Genomic DNA, 18,391 nt, shown 5'->3' with positions numbered 1-18,391 from the left:
GGCTTGCCCAATTCTACAATTCAATGGGGCCCAAAATTACAAAACTTCATCGGGCATTAAAGTTTGAGCAAGCGAACTGGATGCGACCCTACATGGAGCTAAATACCAGTCTCCGGATTGCTGCCAGTACTGCTTTTGGCAAAAAGTTCTATAAGGGCATGAATAATTCAGCGTTCGGAAAAACGTGCGAGTCGAAAAGGAACCGTGATCAAGTCGTTATTGTTCGAAATGCTCAAAGTGTGCTACAAAGAACGCAAAACTTTCATTTTAAATCGTTCAAAATCTTTGGAGAGAGCATGGCTGCGATGAAAACTGCAAAAAAACGGATTTATTGGAACAAACCCGCTATTGTAGGGGCATGTGTACTTGATCTGGCGAAATTACACATGTTCCAATTCCATTATACAGTGATGAAGCCAAATTTTGATTGCAAAGTTCTCTACTCGGATACTGATTCACTGCTATATCGAATCAATACAATAGACGTTTATGAAGATATACGTCAAAAAATTCATATTTTGCAACATTTCGACTTCTCTAATTATCCACCACAGCACCCGCTCTTCTCCAAAGTGAACGAATATGTCGTCCTGAAGTTTAAGGACGAGTTTGCCAGCGTGCCTATTCAAGAATTTTGTGCTCTCAAGCCGAAACTCTACTCAGTAATTGCAATTGGTAAGTTAGTTTTCATCACACTCACACGTATCAATATACAGCTTGTTAGTTGAGACTGTTCCTAATGTTCAATATTTTAATTTAGATGGCGGGGAAAAGAAATCAGCTAAAGGCGTCACAAAATTAGCACAACGACAACTGACGCATGACAGATTCAAAGAAACGCTCTCCTCTGGTCGTTTGATCCGCACGCAAAACCATAGAATAGCTTCTAGCAGCCACCAACTCCATACAGTAACCATTAATAAAGTGTCGCTCAACGCTTTCGACGATAAACGATACATTCTTGAAAATGGGATCGATACGCTGCCGTTTGGTCACATAAATATTGTCCACGATCGTTTCTTCGACGAAGACGACAATATCGATAATGAATCGTTGAGTTCCTGGTCGTCTGGAGAGTTGTACGAAATTGAAAACCAGAGGGAAATTGAAACCACAGTTTAAACGAATACTGACAACGCTGAAATCCCTGACCCCGGCTTCGTAAGAACCGCCGCAATCACAGAGTCTGATATTGATTCTGATGAAATTGCCGATGAAAATGAGATAGAAGAAGAACGTCCAGTGTATAACCCATTTATTGATTATGAAGCGATAGAATCAGACTCTTAATTAACAAAACAATGCGCTATTTTGTATGCAATTTGACGCTTTTGTACGTGTTTAATTCTCTTATCTATAACAGTTTCTATAACAATTCTATTCTATATGTTGTAACGTATAAATTCAGCTTTAATTCAAATCTACTTTGCTAGGTTTGCCACGAATACGCAAGAAAAGTTGAAACTGGAATGGCTTTCCAATAGCGCAATACCAACAATAAGCCACCAGACAAATACATGTAGCGCAATTACCACTTTCTTAGCGTAAAAGATCTCCCCTAAGGGATCAGGGATCCCCCTCTGCTGAACGGATCTCCAAAGGATCTCCCCCCCGATCTTCCTGTATATATACGATACTACTAACAAATTGAAAATTGACCAATAACGTTTTTGGTGTCATTTTTCAAAGATGACAATGAGCTGTTGATTTAATTAACTTTGTGTTTTTGCTTTTTTTCGTTATTTGATAATACAATTTTTTTAAAAAAATAAAATCAAAAATCAGTTGTTTCTGGGGGAACTGTCAGAACTTCTCAAAAAGACTGCCCTAAAAATTGCTTGAACGATCATCATAAACTACAAGGAAGTCTAATTGAATCTGTTCTACCTGAAAAATACAGTTTATTGAAAGTTTTTCAATTTAAATCCATTAAAGCACGTTTGTTCATATTATTACCCTTTTTGCTCCTTTTCGAGACTTATTATTCAACATTTGACAAAGCTACTTATTACTCAGAGCCACGATGCGAGAACATAATTGATTTCATTATAGTTTTTCGAATCTAAAGTAATCAGATTGTAGTAGCTTACTAACTTCACTTTTTTGTTCCGACCCCACTTGTGGGGGGGGGGGGGGAGGGGGAGGAACTATATACTCAAATGGGTTTTTTTTGTTCAGTCAATTTTGGCCGATCGATATATTCATCTTAGAGAATTGTGAGTGGTATCATTAAAAAGCTCGTCCAGCGTAGAATTCGAAATTAAAAAGATTTTTTTGAATTTCCTTTTTCTCGAGGAGTTAACGAGGATTGATTTTCGTGTGAACATGTGATATTTTGTTCAATTTTAGTATATTTTGTGTGTAATTTAGTGTAATTCTTCAAACTACGATAATTTTTATAGAAAATTTTGATTCAAACTTACACTTCACGCCACAATAAGAACCAATATTGAGTTCCTAATAGACGAAAGGCGATAAAAAAGACTAGTTCTGGTCTCAGAGGGAAGTTTATTATCAAAAAAATTATCGAAACCTATTTGAGAGCTTTTTTTAAAAAAAATCATTTTTTTTGTTTTCTATGTCACATAGAGACTATTCACTTTTCATCCCAAGGTTCCGTTAAGACTGTTTTAGAGTCTAATGAAGCCCAATGAACGAAAAATTCGTTTTCAAAGAATCGCTCGTATTTTTTTTGGCTATGACTCTGAACTTTAAATGAAAATCTGATTTCTTTTGAGGTTTAACTAAATTTTCGGAATCTTATGGCATAAACTTGTTTTCTAAAAGTGCAATAGAATTCATGATGAGCATTAAGAGAACCTATCTAGAGCTTTGATTGGACAACTAAAGGCTGTTAAGACTTTAAAAAAGGTTTTTCGAGAATTTTTTTTTAACATTAACCGATCATAAATTTATTTTCGTGAAATATACGTCAGTCTCGGCAATGACAGGACACCCTTTTCTATGGCAACCAAAATAATCTGATTAGTGGTTTTATCTTCTATCTATTTGTTATGTGACTTCAATGCCACAAGTTTTCAAAAATTTCTTAAAGTTTTTGGATATTTTCTTATTATTGGCTCCTCTTAAAATCTGTTCTCATTATCTTGATATTGATATCGTCCATTGGCTTTAAGAAGATTTTTAGTGGATCATGGATAAAACTTTTAGATAAAAGATTATGGTTTAAATGGATTCGACACTTTCTTCGCGCCCTTTTCCACTGAATTTTTTGTTTTTGCCTATATTTGTTGTTGTTTCCAAAGTCATAAGATATATTGTGATGTCTTATCGATTCACTATGATTGAGAAAAATCCTTGTCCAAATGAGGGACAACAGAGCGTATTTTTTGGCTTCCGTTGAAAGCTATTGGATTTAATGGCTGTTTAGACTTTAAAAATGATTTTCCGAGACATTTTTGTAAATATTAAACGATCTTAACCCTTAGTTCGTGAACTGCAAGTCAGTCTCAGTAATGACCCGATCTCTCTTTTCTAATTCAGAAATTAATCAGTCAGCGGTTTTACGTTCTAACTATTGGAGTTATGACTTCGACGCACGAGTTTTCATAACTTTTTAAAATTTTTGGATCTCTTTTTCTTAATTCTGGTTCCTTATGGACTCTTAACAAATTATCCTAATATTGATAGTTCCATTGGCTTAACCATGACGACTTTCAATGGATCATACAAGAAGTTTTCAGAGCAAAGCTTATAGTTTAAAGGGCTTCGACACTCCTCGCGCACTTTTCTACCAATTTTTTGGATTTTGCCTGTGTTTTTTGTTGTTTTCATAGTCAGTAATTTTTTGTAATGACTGATTGATGAGTTAAGAATGCCAATTATCCTATAAATTTGTTTGTTGTCTCATCGAGGCATAACTTAGCGTATTTATTAGCTCCCGTTGAAGGCTATCGAATGTAATGGCGCTGATAGTACGGTTCTTCTCAAAAAATTTTGTTGTTTTAATGTGTTTGTTCATGTTTGCTAAAATACTGGAGTCAAATTGTTAAAAAAAGAATCCCATAGTTGTTAGAAATTATTTTATTTTGGAAAGTTTTTAACTGAAAAGTTCATTTTTTAATGACTTTGACACTTTCCTCGCTCAATTTTTTTATGTGGCTGTGCTAGCTTGTTTTTTTATTCTTTAGGCAGCCCGTAAAATGCTGACCAGTCTCATCAGCTTGTAAGTGAGGATTGATTGAAAAATGTTAACCGAAGAAGACCTTTTATAGCGATTAGTCTTCAAGTTTATAATATTATACATTTTTGAGATTTTAAGGATCTTTTGAAGTTTTTCAGTTTTTGTTGTTGTTTTCGTTAACTTGTAACGTATTCTCATCATTGAGAGGTACCATGTATTTTTAAAACTAACATGTTTACTGATATTATGACGTAACTAATATTTTGTTCGTTGGACAATCTGTTTCACATAAAAAGTTATGTGAGTGGTGTATTTCTGTTTCTTTTTCGCTTCCTTTAGCACAATCGCGTAATAACAGATCCCAATTATGATCAAATTTGGCCCAATTGAACTTATTTATTCATTCAGTATATATATATATATATATATATATATATATATATATATATAGCTGAATTAGTGTAAATGGAAATTGAAATAAAAATACATAATATTCAGATAATGTCAAATGATCTTAATGGCTTCACTAATTTGTGTTTTCGCATTGTTTGTAATTTTTCTGCCTCTGTTGTCGGTTCCTATGGCTTAGTCTAACCAAAGACAGATCCTATTGGTTTCATTATGACTCTTTAGTAAATTCATTGAGAATTATTTCGTTAAAGGCTAATGATTTTTAAGAGTTGAAATTAATCGGTTTGAAAAAAGTTGATTGATTTTTGAATTTCGCCTCATTATTTTTTTTGTAAAACTGTTACCTAGTCTCATTAAGGAAAAATTCCGTCTGCTGTGTATGTAGTAAAAAATAAAATCGTGTAGTTAGTGTTTTGTCTAATTGTAATCTGACGTTGTTACTAGGTGCTTTTAAAGTAAGTATTAAATTTTTGACGTGAAACTTTTGTTTTTGCTTTTTGTAGTCGTTGTTTTTTTCTCCAAGTCATTTCAATGCAGATGTCGTTGTAATGAGGCATGGAATTATTTATTTCAATTATTAGTTTGGTTGTGTAACGGTTTTTTTGAATTCAAACTTCTACTTTTGATTATCGCTTTGTCAAAATTGTAAGTCAAAAGACAGTAATTTGAAAAAATTAGATGAGCGCGGGTCGGAACATCTTGCGCTAACGCACATCAACGAGCCTTCCTATTCTATTTTCAAACTTGATGGATAGCCAAATTTGCATAGAGAACTGCATCAAGCTGGAAAGGAATATGGATTGTTTGATAAACAAACTTGAATTGGTAAACTTTTTCAAACTCCTTTTGAAGCAATGCGAGAAAAATTGGTGTTTGGAGAAATTTTTGGTATGTACAGATTTTTCAACAAACAAAACAGTTTTTTCGTGATTTTGCAAGAATGCCATCAAAACTTAACGACGTTTTGTAATGGTGCATTGATATCGTTGATTTAACCGACCAAGGAGCAGCTAATTATTTTGGGACCGACTCTATAATATATTGGAGCTCATTTGACTTTTTCCACGTGGTTTCCCTTTAGATGTCTTTTTGTTTAGGTTAAAAACAACCGGGGTTTATTAAAAAATAGTTTAAAGTTCTAGATAGATGATGTTATTCATTTTACGGTTTTGGTAGTTTCCTAGGCTCATCAATATCTGACAAGTTTTTCATTACAACGCAGAGGTATACCAAAATCGTCACGGGCAGATATGCCCTATGCGTGTATCTCGTGTTCGTTTTTACTATGTTAATACATTGAAAATGGAACAATATTGCGGAAAGTAGCTACTTTAGCAGAAACCGGCAAAATGGAAGGGAAATTAGCAACACGTTTTCGCAAAAGTGTCCTAATCCTAGCCAGGAAATACAAGTACAAACATAATAACTTCTTTTTCGCACGGCTTGTATCACGCATCTGCTCCATTTATGTATCAATTTTTTGCACGCAATGTACCTCGATTTCGCATATAATCCGCAATTGAGCCTAACTTAATTACTATATTTTTAATTAAGCCTAACTTATTACTACTAGTAGTACTTTATTACTACTTTACTACTACTCATAGTACTTTATTACTATTTATTACTACTTATTAGTACTATTTATTACTACTTATTAAAATCGGCCAGTCCCACATTGATATACAAAGCCTTTGATGTGCGAGGGATTTTTCGGGAAAAAAATCAGTTTTTGTGGTTGCATGTAGTTAAAGCACTTTAAAGCTTTGAAAGCTTCAATTAAATGTTTATTAAACTGCTTATTGCTTGCTCAAAATGCGCGCGAATAATAGATACCTAAGTTGAGCGGAAACGTGCCACGAGACTTGTAACCTACTTTTCGTTCCGAATGTTCTTTTATTTCACAAAATTGGTGGAACCCCTTTTGCGAAAAGTAAGATACGAAGGATGTCTCCTAATTTTGTTCATTGTATGTATCTAATTTTCGAGCAAATTTTACAAAGGCGGAAAATTTGGGGTATACCTCTGCGTCGTAATGTTTTGTCTCATCCTTTTGTCTGACTACCGTCAAGATCTTAACGTCTTTACAGGCGTGCATAACTGAACCTGTTTAAAGTTGTCAGCCAGTGGCTGGACATAAACGACTTTTTCTCATTTTAATAAAATTTTTGCGAGATTGAGTAATTGTCCCGAATTGTTTGCTCATTTTGTTGTCGTAAAACGTATTTCAAATAATGGCTTTTTGTGGTTGGCTTGCCAATGCAACGTCAACACATTTTCTGATGCCTTTGGTTGATAGCCAAGAAATCGAAGAAAATCTTTAGTTGACTTTTCAAACTCGGCAGATGAGTTGCATCGACTGAAGACCAATTTTGTTGTAGTTTTATGAGCATTCGTGACTTATAAAACTGCGCCATAAATGTAATCCAAACTGCGAATGCAAATTTTAATTGAAATTGAATCCAGCAAAGCCTGATTTTTGTAAGACAAAGTTATTTGAATAAAATTAGTTTTTGAAATCTGGTTTGAAAAAGAAACAGAGTTAAGATCTCATTTTCGTTAGGCAAAATTAGGTATTCACTTGGTAATTGTTTTGCTTGAGAATTTGTATTAGATGAGTTTTTTTTGTAAAAATAATTTTTTGACAAGTTCAATTGTGTCCATTCTATAGATATAAAAGAAATGACTTCAGAGATATACACGTCTCTGTTTTAGAACCGATAAATTGTTACTGAGGTTCCAGTACTGTGTTTTCCATTGAAGTTTTTTGTTTCTGTCACACTACTCATGATATTTTTGTCTAGTACTACTTCAATAATAAATCATTGAGGTAGGAACGTGGCAGTGTTGGACTATTGTGCGCAAACGCACATTACCGAGCCTAATTATAGTGTTTTTTACGCTTAAATCTTTAATAAAAGTTTCTTAGTTTCCTGTTTTTCGTTATTGCTCTCCGATCTGCTGACGTATACAGTTTATTCAATAGATAACGTTTTTGGACTCTATAACTAAAAGCTACTAAAAGGTATAGTGATAAATACAAATCGTTGCCTCATGGTTTTTTTTTCATTTGATCTTCAACTTCAAAGTTTTTTCAACTTTTTCTTGATCTGATCAATTTTTGACATTTTAGATTAAAATCATTGTTTGCGGTTGGAATTTAAAACTTATTGTAGATTGTATAACAGAAAATTTTTCGCTGTTTGTTATAGTTCAAAGAATTCCAGTGGCATTTGGGCAATGACGTCCTTGATGAATTGAGATTTTGTGTTCTCTCACGTGAATTGTTTTTCGGCCCACATACTTGAGAGTCAACTTCCCTAACATTACTTGATGTACTAAATAACAAATCTCAATTTAATGGAAAAGGTATATAGACAATGGCATCACGGTATGAAATTAGTTTCAGGTCTGAGATAGGCTTCAACTGGAATTAAGACATCAAACATCAGTTCGTTTTAAAGATTGAGAATTTTTCCATATCTCATTATTTTTAGCACTTGGTTTTTATGTTTTTGATACTGCGTCTACGAGTTTATCATTGCTATTTTCTGACCCAAATATTCATTCATTTTGTAATTGAACAGTTCATATACCCACAAGATTCCGGAATACGGTGTCTCTCATTTCAAATTGAACGGCTCCATTTGATGACAGAAACAGCGATGGCACTACGACGAAATTTAAATTCATCATCAAAAATTCATCATTTGTGCCCCCCATCTTAGTTGGTGCATATTATGTGCACCACCAAAGCACGCGTGCAATATTTTTTTGATTTACTTACTAACTATATGAAGACAGGTGCTCTATAACTGGGAGGGGGATTCATAGCGTTCCGGGAGGGGAGGGGGGATCAAAAACTTCTATCCTGGTAGATTTCGGGCGTCAATATGTTCCAACTTTAAACGCCTGACAAATTTACAAGATTCTACAATCTGAAGTCAATGTTATTCTGACTTCCACCACATACTTGATTTTGTTTCAGCTCGTATCTGTTCGTCCATTCCCCTAGCAGCCTCGAAACTGCTTTCTGCTCTACTTTGCATCATAATGATGACGTTGCGTCAGGTGGAGTAAAATTACGACGCCATGAATCGGTAAGGAGTGCTAGACAGCTTCACAACAAACAGTAGAAAAAAACCTACTTGATGAAAATCATTCTCACTGATGTTCTCTATCAAAATAGTGACACCGCCATTGTCACAGCTCGTGAAAATTATTCACGTGGGAAAAGCCGACAATTTTTTTTCTGAGACTATTATCATATGTTCAACCTTTGTTCTCTCTCCTTTGTGATTGATAGCTTATTAATGCTGTAATGATTGTCGTTGTGGGGTTAAATACGTTACAAGGACGTAGTGATATCGATGAGAATTTTGTAAGTATGAACGAAGAAATACCGAATTTATAATTTTTATTAAATTGCACTTTTATATTTGTAAAAATAAATCGAAATAAGTTGTTTGTGTGAAAATTTTCTCTTTCACAGGGAGCTCCTTTGTCTGCATGGTTGGAAGATTTAAGAATTGTGTCAGACAATTGGCCGAAGCAAACTAATGACTAACTCAACTTCGATGGAACGCAATTAAATTCTTCGCAGGAACCATCTTTATACTGAATTTATCCATCATCAGAAAACTAAAGCGACCCCACCAAATACATATAGTAGAAATATATATTAAACTGCATACTGCTTATCTATTTGATTGCGTTATTAGCCAACACTTCATGAGATGAGTTATTCGGAGACGGACAGTGTCATGGCAATTACTCGATGCCCAATTCGCACTGTTCAGCACTTATAATTTACAATAAAATACCCAAACATTAATCAATTATCGGTCGTCTAGGAACAACATTCGACGTTTTCGGAAACGATAATAGGCATTCTGAACACTGATGGAGATGGGGTACTAGATTGCCAGGAGTTCATACAAAGCCCCTCCGTTTCTCGTTTCAAATCTATGAAATGGACAAGGACGGTAACAACGATCTTTACCAGTTCACAAAATTCTTTCAGTGCTACCATCATTGATATCATCAATGTAGCTGCTTTTGTTCACTTACCTACAACCTACGATTGCGTCAAGACGAGTGAGAGAATTTTGACTGCCAAAATAGACTAAGACTCATGCCAGCGGTAACTTGTTTATTTTTGCTTTCGCTTGGCTGTAAATTTGATCCCAAACCGGCAAATCGTGTAACCACCAGAAACCACTTAATCGTTTGTTTTTGTTTCATTTCAAGCATTCTTTAGCAATCCCTTAGTCATCGCTAACCCCCCCCCCCCCCCCAACCCCAACCCCCACCCACAGCCAAAGAACTATTTTTTAAACAAAAATTGTCCAGTTTTCAAATCTCAAACTACTTGTGAGTTGAATAAATTGAGTTATATCGTAGAATTTCTATGTTAAAAGATGCATTTGTATAAAATTGCGCAAAGCGAAAAACAGTTTGAAAAAATTGACTACATTTCTAAAAAATTGCAAAAGTTTCAAAAAAGCAGTTCATAGATTGTGAGTCTTAACTCTGCATAAAAAGAAGTTGAGTTCACAGAAAAAAATTCATATTTGGTCAAGTTTTGCCAAAAACAAAAAATCAATACAATTAAGCCTCGGAAAACTTTTTTGATAACCCAACAGAAACTCAATTAAGGTCGGAGTTTCAGCAAAGCTCTCATCAATTATGGTTCAATTAAGTTAAGATAAAAACATCATATGGTTATTATATCAGCTGTCGGCTGTCAGTCATTCAACTGTTTCACGCCAAAAAAACTGCGCCTTAAGCGTTGCAAGACCGTTAAAAAAGGAGTTTACGCATTACCTGGTGTGAGTTTTTAACCCCAGGGCAGTGAAAGTACGTGAAATTGCGCAGTTTTAAATGAATCAGTTGTTTTTCGATAAAAGTAGGCTAGTTATATGGCCTGATGGTATGAACAATTTTTTGTTTCGTCATCGCAGCACTACTAGTACGTCGCTACCACCTTCTCAGCTCACTGCAGTGCTTGAAAAGTATCAGGAGCGTATGGAAGCTGTTGTGTATATATTTATTTAAACTTTTTCGATTGACTAGTGTTTTTTCAGATTTACAATAGATGAGGAATCATACTTGCTGACTGCGTTACAAGCATTTGTAGGCAATAAAATTACACATAAATTTTCCCAGGAAAACGCCATACTCATGAAAAGACTTTTCCTCGACTCAGTTTTTTAATTCGGTTTCCTTAACCGAGCAAGAATTGAGCAGAAAAAATTGGTTGGAGAGTAGCCAAGATTGAAAAGTTTTTGTCAATTAAAACTCGAGCATAAAATTTTGGTTCGAGTAAAAGTCGAGCGCAATTTTTTTTGTGTCCTGCTCAAGTCCGGCTGTTTGCTAAAGTTGAGCTAACGACTTTCATTAGGTTAATCCGTAACACAGCACGGTACCACTTTGTACCACTTTGCAGAAATTGATTGATATTGATTGAATTTCCGAAAATCGCTTGAGCTTCAGAAAGGTGTGAACGCTTTTTTTGAATTAAATGTCTGAATTCCATCGCTCAACTGTTTTTCAACTTCCTCTTGACGTATGGCAACGCTAATATGGGCATTAATCAATTCATTTACTTGGCGAAAACGACAAGTTTTTATCAATTGACATCATAGTTTGAATAAATGAGTGTAACGAGAGCATCCAGAAAAAAAATGCAAAAATAAATGTTAGATACTAGACGAATTTGAGTGACAAATGCATTGATAAATTTTACCGTTCTGATCATTGAGCAAAAAGTGTTCGAAGTCATTCAACAACGCTTTGTTTAAGCAAACTTTCACTTCAGTTAAAAACCATCGAATTTTTTTTAATAAACTCATCTTATTTGCAAATTTGCAAGAAGTTAAATTCTCACCGCAGACTTAAATGGATGTCATAATAATTTCAAAGCATCATTCTCAAGGATTCAGAACATTTTCATATGTAACACGAACAACATTAATTCACCCTCCTCAGAAATGATTGCTGCGTTTGTCCCCACTGATGTTACACAGATGAATGACAGATAAATTCCCGATCACTTGCGCTGAAACTTTGTATGAAATGCGCAGAAAAAATGCTGAAACTTATGCATGAAATGTGCTGAAAATGTGCTCAAATTATGTAAGAAATGCACTGAAGATGGATTGAAATTTTGATTTTTCAGCGCCCTTTCAAATTTTCAGCGCATTTCAGCGCATTCAACTCATTTCTTACAAAAAAATCCGCTGAAACGGCGCTGACATCTGGACTCGGGTCAGAAACATTGTTCCTGTAGACGAGCTCAGCTTGAAATCTCCCTCGACTGAGGTCCCAGACCAGAAGTTGATAAAATCAAACCAGAATGAACGCACAACGGGGGTCATTTGCCCCGTGATGAATAACGGCATTAAAAACAGATTAACACGAAATTCTGAAAATACCCCCTTTTGTGTTCCGGTTACCAATATTGTGTAAGATCGGCCTCAGAATGATCGCAGCTATGTGGTTGTCATTCCCGGGTCGAATGTTCTCCCTAAAATCTTCCCATTTTGTTGTAAGAGTGGTAAGTAATTTGTCTTGGGGGGGGGGGGGAGGGGGTAAATTAATGTAAGATTGTGGGGGTAATTTGTTCAGAGGGGGTAAAATGATGCAAGAGTTGGGCTGCAATGGGAGGCCTTTTAAGGAATTGCCCCCCTCTGACAGAAATTGCCATGTAAGAGTGGGCTGCAATGGGCTGCAATGGGAGGACTTTTGAGGAATTACCTCCCCTAACTAAAATTGCCATGTAAGAGTGGGCTGCAATGAGCTGCAATGGGAAGACCTTTCAGGAATTATCCCCCTTGACTGAAATTGCCATGTAAGAGTAGGCTGCAATGGGAATTACCCCCACCCCCCCCCCCCCCCCTCCTGATTGAAATTGCCATGTATGAGTGGGCTGCAATGAGCTGTAATGGGAGGACTTTCAAAGAGTTACCTCCCCTGACAAAAATTGCCATGTAAGATACGAGTGGACTGCAATGGGCTGCAATTGGTGGATTTTTTAGGAATTAACCCCCCCCCCCGACTAAAATTGCCATGTAAGAGTGGGCTACAGTGGGCTGCTGGGATGACTTTTCAGGATTTAACCCCCCAATTGGTTGGACTTCTGTGACAGAGTATCCTTACTCGTCAAAAACTCTATCTCTACGATAAACTCGTTCATGCTATCTTTGCACCTGTATAGTTCATCCTTTTTCGGTCTTACATGATCTCACCTAGTGATAATTCACATGTTTACTGTTGCTTTATTTCATAAATATATTCTCTTTTGAGCTTGATTTCATTCGTATACTTTTATTTTCTCTTTTCATGCCAGTTTTGATAAGCTAATTGAGAGATCAGAGAATCAACCCGCGACTCAACGCGTGATAGCAGTGAAAGAAGTAGAAGTCAGTTCAAATTAGGAATGCATGCATTAGATTTCGCACTGCACAAAATGCGCGGCTTTAGATGAAATGGGAAAATCGATGTCAACAACAAATAGAGATTCGGATCATATGAGGTAATAAACCCTGGAATCAGTCGGAGAGAAAAACCGTGCCAGTGATATATCTCAGCTTAGGAACCGAAGGGAAGATAATTGTACGTAGCCGTAACTGCATCTCATGATGGACATACCAACAACAGCATAACTTTGAAGTCTCACGAAGGAAGCTTTTATTAGGCCTAGAAATATCACTTTCGATCTCTCCATTTTTTGCTTACCACAAAACAAGCAAAATTGAGAGTCAATCAGGCATATCTTTTGAAAACAAAAAAAGTTGTTGGAAAATTATTATTTGGGCAGCCAGAAGGAAACTTGAGAAGGAGCCTAGTCATAACAAACATTCAGGTTACAAAAAACCATCGGGAACTTTAAAAAAAAAGTCAACCACGGCCAGGTATTAAGTTTGGCATTTGTGTCCACTCATTGATTAACGTGGACCGCGGAAACCGAGATCAGTTTTAAAGTTCCAATAGCCAATCCGCTTTGCAAGTGAATGCAAAATCAATTTTGCAAAGCAAATACACGGCCAGATTTTCAACTACAAACCCGAGCCACAAGTCAAAAGTGTCAAAATTGCGGCCTAGACAAAATTTGCAACCCCTGTTGTTTGCACAATCACATTGCACAGGACCGTCGTAAAGCAAAATCTAACACTCAAAGAAATTCTAGTTCTAATTCCAATGCTCTGGATAATTCCGATAATTCATTTCCAAATGAAAAAACATTCAAAGCTATCATTAATAGAAATTACAATGGTGATTTCGATTCTGACTATAGCAGCACAGACGATAACATGTTTGCAAGCTTGACAAATACATCCTTCCAAACTGAACCCTGAAACAGAATACTCCAGATAGGTAACAGCAATTTCTGTCTATACTCATTGATTCAGGCAATGTCTGTAGCATTCTGAACACGTCTGAGCTACAGAAATAATCGAAAGTTCCTCACCCGTAGCCTAATGTGTGTCGTAGGCTATTTTATTCCGGTAGGCTCTTGCGATGCGCGTTAGCCTAATGCTACGAGCATTGTGATTCGCGGAGCAAAATCAGAACAGAGTCCTTTTACTTAACTTGCAGCGCGAGTTCGAGAAGAGAGAAGAGCAAACTGAATTTGAATTGTATCAATTGAAATTATAACTTAAGTGCTTATCATTAAAGCTTGAACGTATGATCAGACATGTCTCATCACGAAGCAGGAAAAAATGTAAATAAAATAAAAGCATCTCGTGACGTGAAGTATGAACAGGAATGAAATACTAAATGAAGGGCTAGTGAAATGAACAAATTAAATACATCATATGAAATTTACTGCACTAAATAAATAAATTGAATGTATATGTACTCAGGCATCACACAGCCCTTGTTGTGAAAAAGAAAAATTTTACATATTGTACAATTTTTTTTGTGGATAGTAGTAATAACAGCATTTACAAATTAATACTTGGTCCTCGGTTAAAAAAATAATTACAAAATAATTACTTGTTATAATATCTAATAAGAAATAATACTAAATTATGAGTTGGACAGTTTTTCAAATTTTTCCTGATTAGTGTACGTTTCAATCATAGGTCTCCTGATTTTCTGTCTCGTATACTGACATTGACCTTACACCGTCGTCCAAGGTCGGGGTCTGCTGGTCAATTAGAAGTCGAGCACGCGGGTCGGGAGGTGATAATTCTTCAATGACAGAGGAGATGTTTGCTTCCACGGTTTGTTGAATTGCGGTTGTCTGGACTGTCTCAACAACCGGAACAGGTGGGCATTGAAACTTCTCGACGTCTCCCGCTCGGCGTGGTTGTTTCGGAAGAGGAGTTATCAAAGCCGTAGTACTGAGGACTACAGCGGTTCCTGTCAGAGGCAAGTTTGCTTTTCATTGCACGGGCTGCGGGTGCGACTTGTTGTTGGGCTGACAACGATGCTGAATTTTAGGGGCAATACCAAATCGCTGTAAGGGACTGCCTGTTCCTCGTTTCCTTGATTTCAAATCGCAGGGAAATTTAGAATTTTCGGTATGCGCCCTCGCATCCCGCATGGTATGATAGATTGAGAGAATGAAACTCCGATACCGGGTTCTCGCCTGCGGTGTTTGATATTCTTGTCACCTTTTAGCTTGCGGGTGAATTGTTTAACATGGCTCTGTATTTGTACGTCCAGCAGCTTTTCACAAGTGCATAGCCCACGTTGGTCTGCGTAGACTTTCAGTGGTGTCTGTCTCTTCTGTAGAGTGCCCAAACTAGCAATATCACTGATGAGCACTGTCAATATGGGCTTGCCTGGTTCTTTTTTTGTAGAAGTTGTGGGGCTTACTTTTATGATGTTCAAGCAGGGAGCTAAGACCTGATACAAGCCATCCAGATTCTTTATAGATCGTCGTTTACCATAGAACTTTCGCCAAATTTGAGCTACACTGCTCTCTCTGAAAATGGAACTGGCTTGCAGACACCAGAACTGAGAAATCTGGACTCCCCATCTATGCTCTCTCATTCCGTTTCGCTTGCTTTCCGCGTTGTACGGATCATTCCTATCTCAAACTCAATGTCACTCCTGTAGGCGTTGAGCCATTTATCGTCTGGCAAGATGACCTCAGGGTTAACTGTGTCTTCATCTAAATAGTGATTTATAATGTTCTCGTATGAGAGGTTAGAAAATTTAGGTTTAGTGGAGACTATGCTCAGTGGGGTATTAGGTCTCCGGACAAAATGCGCTTCGAAGGGCGAAATCTTTGTTGTTCTCTGTTTACATATTCGCAATTTGTGAATAATGATCTTTATTGTATGCTTGACATGGAATGCATGAGTAACCGATTTTTAGTCTTTGATACATGCCAGTCTAATCTTAATCGTTTGAAATAGTCTTTCTACCAAATCAATAGCACGATAACCGTTAACAGGAGATTCAATAATTTTACTTTCTTTTTCATTGCAGAAGGTCTTTAGCTGATTTCCAACCAAACTTTTTGCTTGATCCAGACGAGTAGATCAAGAGATTCCAAGGTTTTCAATATACATATTCAAAAATTTTAAAACATATGGTCCGTTAGTTTTTTCATAAACACATGCAGTAGGATATTAGAGAAAAGATCTATCGCAGCTAAAAAAATAATTCATTCCATTTTTCAGCGAAAATTGGTCCTCCAGTATCAATTTCAATTTCCAGATTCCGGTCACCGCAAGGTACATGAGGTCGAAACTGCTTAGCAGGGATAACAGACTTAAGATTCTTACCAATTGCTGTGCATGGCTTGCACTCGGTTGCCTTAACGATTAATTCTCGATTCGTGTATGGCCACCAGTAGTTTGAGGCCATGCATGTCATTCCCCAGGTACCTGGTTGGCTTGTATATAAGTCATTTATTAGTGTTTCGCGGAGGACGTTGGTTATGGTTTTTTTCGCATCTATACAGACGCAGCTGGAAAGAACATGGAGATCTCTCCAATAGGAATGTATGTAAGGGTTAAGATCATTAAGACGGGTTTCGTTGTTGGTTGAAACACAATCACGGACCTCTTTAAGGACTGCGTCTTTGCTGGTGAGCGCTGCAATTATTGATTTACTGAAGATATCATTCACAAAAATGTTAAATGTGGGGACTCGGGGGCTGGGAGTTAGGGGAGTGCTGACACTTGATGACAACGCTGGGGAAATTGGAGTTCTTGGAATGCGAGGGAGATTCGCGGTGCGAGTAGCAATTGGGGAGTTTATAGTTTGATTTTAAGTGCGAGAGGAGCTTGGGGGTTAGAGGGTGGATTCGCGGTGTGGGATGAATTGTTGAATCTAAGTCTTGTTATGCGCTTTTTAGAAAGCATTTTAATTTTATTTGAACAGATTTGGTTAATATCAGGATAACTTCCAAAATAAGAAAAGATTTTGAATGAGGTTTATACGACTCAATTCTAGAGTTATTTGGGGCCAAAAGCACTGATTTTTTTGTTTATTGATTTTCAGAAACTTTTTCGGAATGTCTCTTAATTGGCGGGATAATAAGCTTAGCGAATTGAGTATCACGCCTCGCGAAAAACTTTTCATTCCAATTTTGTTTAAATTGAACTGAATTTCGCTTAGCGAGTAGAGTGTTAAATGGTTTTTGCAACGCGGGGTTTGTATATTTTAAATTGATTTAATTACAGCTAGTATTTGTAAATTGATTACGCGGTGCGGGGGATAAATAATAATCTTGCCTATGTACTTGAGTGGCAATTGTGCTAATTAAATTACATGCTTTTGTTATAGGTTCACTTTTAGGTATGATTTGAGTTGGGAGATCATGCGCTTGTATCAAATTGTGAAATGGGGTGCAGATTGACTGGATTGTAATTTTAATGAACTGACGGATGCAGATATAAGCTTTATTTTGGCAACGATAAATTCCTCAACCTATGCGGAAATTTTTTTAGCTTCTTGATTTGGGTGTCTTGAAATGTAGTCGTCCAATCCCATTTTTGCCCATGGCATATGTCAGAAGAGTAACATTTTACGCGTGTTTTGAGCTGCCGAGTGTTTTGGTTGAAATGACTACTTTCAATAGCATTCGCAGTACGATTTGTGATTTCAGATAAACAATTTTTTATGCTCATCAGTCCAGATAATTTTAGATGACGTTTTGAATAGCGGTTGTAGTCGGTGACTAACTTGTCCAAGGTTAGGAATAAATTTAATAATATAGTGTACGGAACAGAGAAAAGAGCCACGTTTGTTTAGTGTCTTTGATGCTTCAAGAGCTAAGATAGCTGAGGTTTTGCTCTCGAGAAGCGAAATACCCGATTGTGAAACATAATATCCAGAAAAACGACATTTTGGAACATTAATCTTCAGATTTACTTCATCCAGCCGCTTTCGACAATTCAGAACATACTGTTTGTGTTCTTCCTGCGATCCTTTAATTATAAATAAAATATCGTCGAGAAAACAATAGTTATTCCTTAGACCAATGAAGGTGAAATTCGTAGCTTTTCAAATTCTACCGGCATATCCGTTAAACCACAAAAACCAGTTTGAAATCTATAAGTGCATGCCATGGCGCCGCTAATTATAATAAAATTGGAGTGGTTTGCTGTATCAGGAACTAAATTCAATAGAATGTACGCGTACTTTAGGTCTAGTGTAGGGAGTTAGGTTGTACGTTGGGGTGCGAAAACACTAATCTGTTGGGATATAGATCCGATAAGCGTATCAATGTTAGGCAATTGGTATTTATTTTTGTGGATGGCTTTGTTTCGTATTTTGAATCCAGTGCAAGTTTAATTGCCTGGTTTTTTGTAACTCTGACTACAATAGGGGAAATAAAACATTTAACAAGATAATCAGTGAGTTTTA

The 18,391-nt window shown here is 36.5% G+C and overlaps 1 protein-coding gene across 3 annotated transcripts in view; it reads left to right on the top strand.

Moving 5' to 3' along the window:
* LOC142349280 (uncharacterized) overlaps positions 1-18,391 on the top strand; it is a 105,454-nt gene that overhangs the window by 64,261 nt on the left and 22,802 nt on the right. For 2 of the 3 annotated variants that reach the window (XM_075400739.1, XM_075400738.1), the window contains exons 7-8: positions 8,544-8,655; positions 9,048-9,838. In XM_075400739.1, the coding sequence (XP_075256854.1) occupies positions 8,544-8,635 (92 nt within the window). In that variant the 3' untranslated portion in view covers positions 8,636-8,655; positions 9,048-9,838. Of the gene's footprint in view, positions 1-8,543; positions 8,656-9,047; positions 9,839-18,391 lie in introns of those variants that run through there. The other variant, XR_012760812.1, reaches the window with a different exon arrangement.

Source organism: Convolutriloba macropyga, chromosome 11, assembly GCF_964194025.1.
Source record: "Convolutriloba macropyga chromosome 11, txConMacr16.3, whole genome shotgun sequence".
Taxonomy (NCBI): Eukaryota; Metazoa; Xenacoelomorpha; order Acoela; family Convolutidae; genus Convolutriloba; species Convolutriloba macropyga.
The sequence above is the reverse complement of the archived record's forward strand: the minus strand, read 5'-3'. Positions and strand labels throughout refer to the sequence as shown.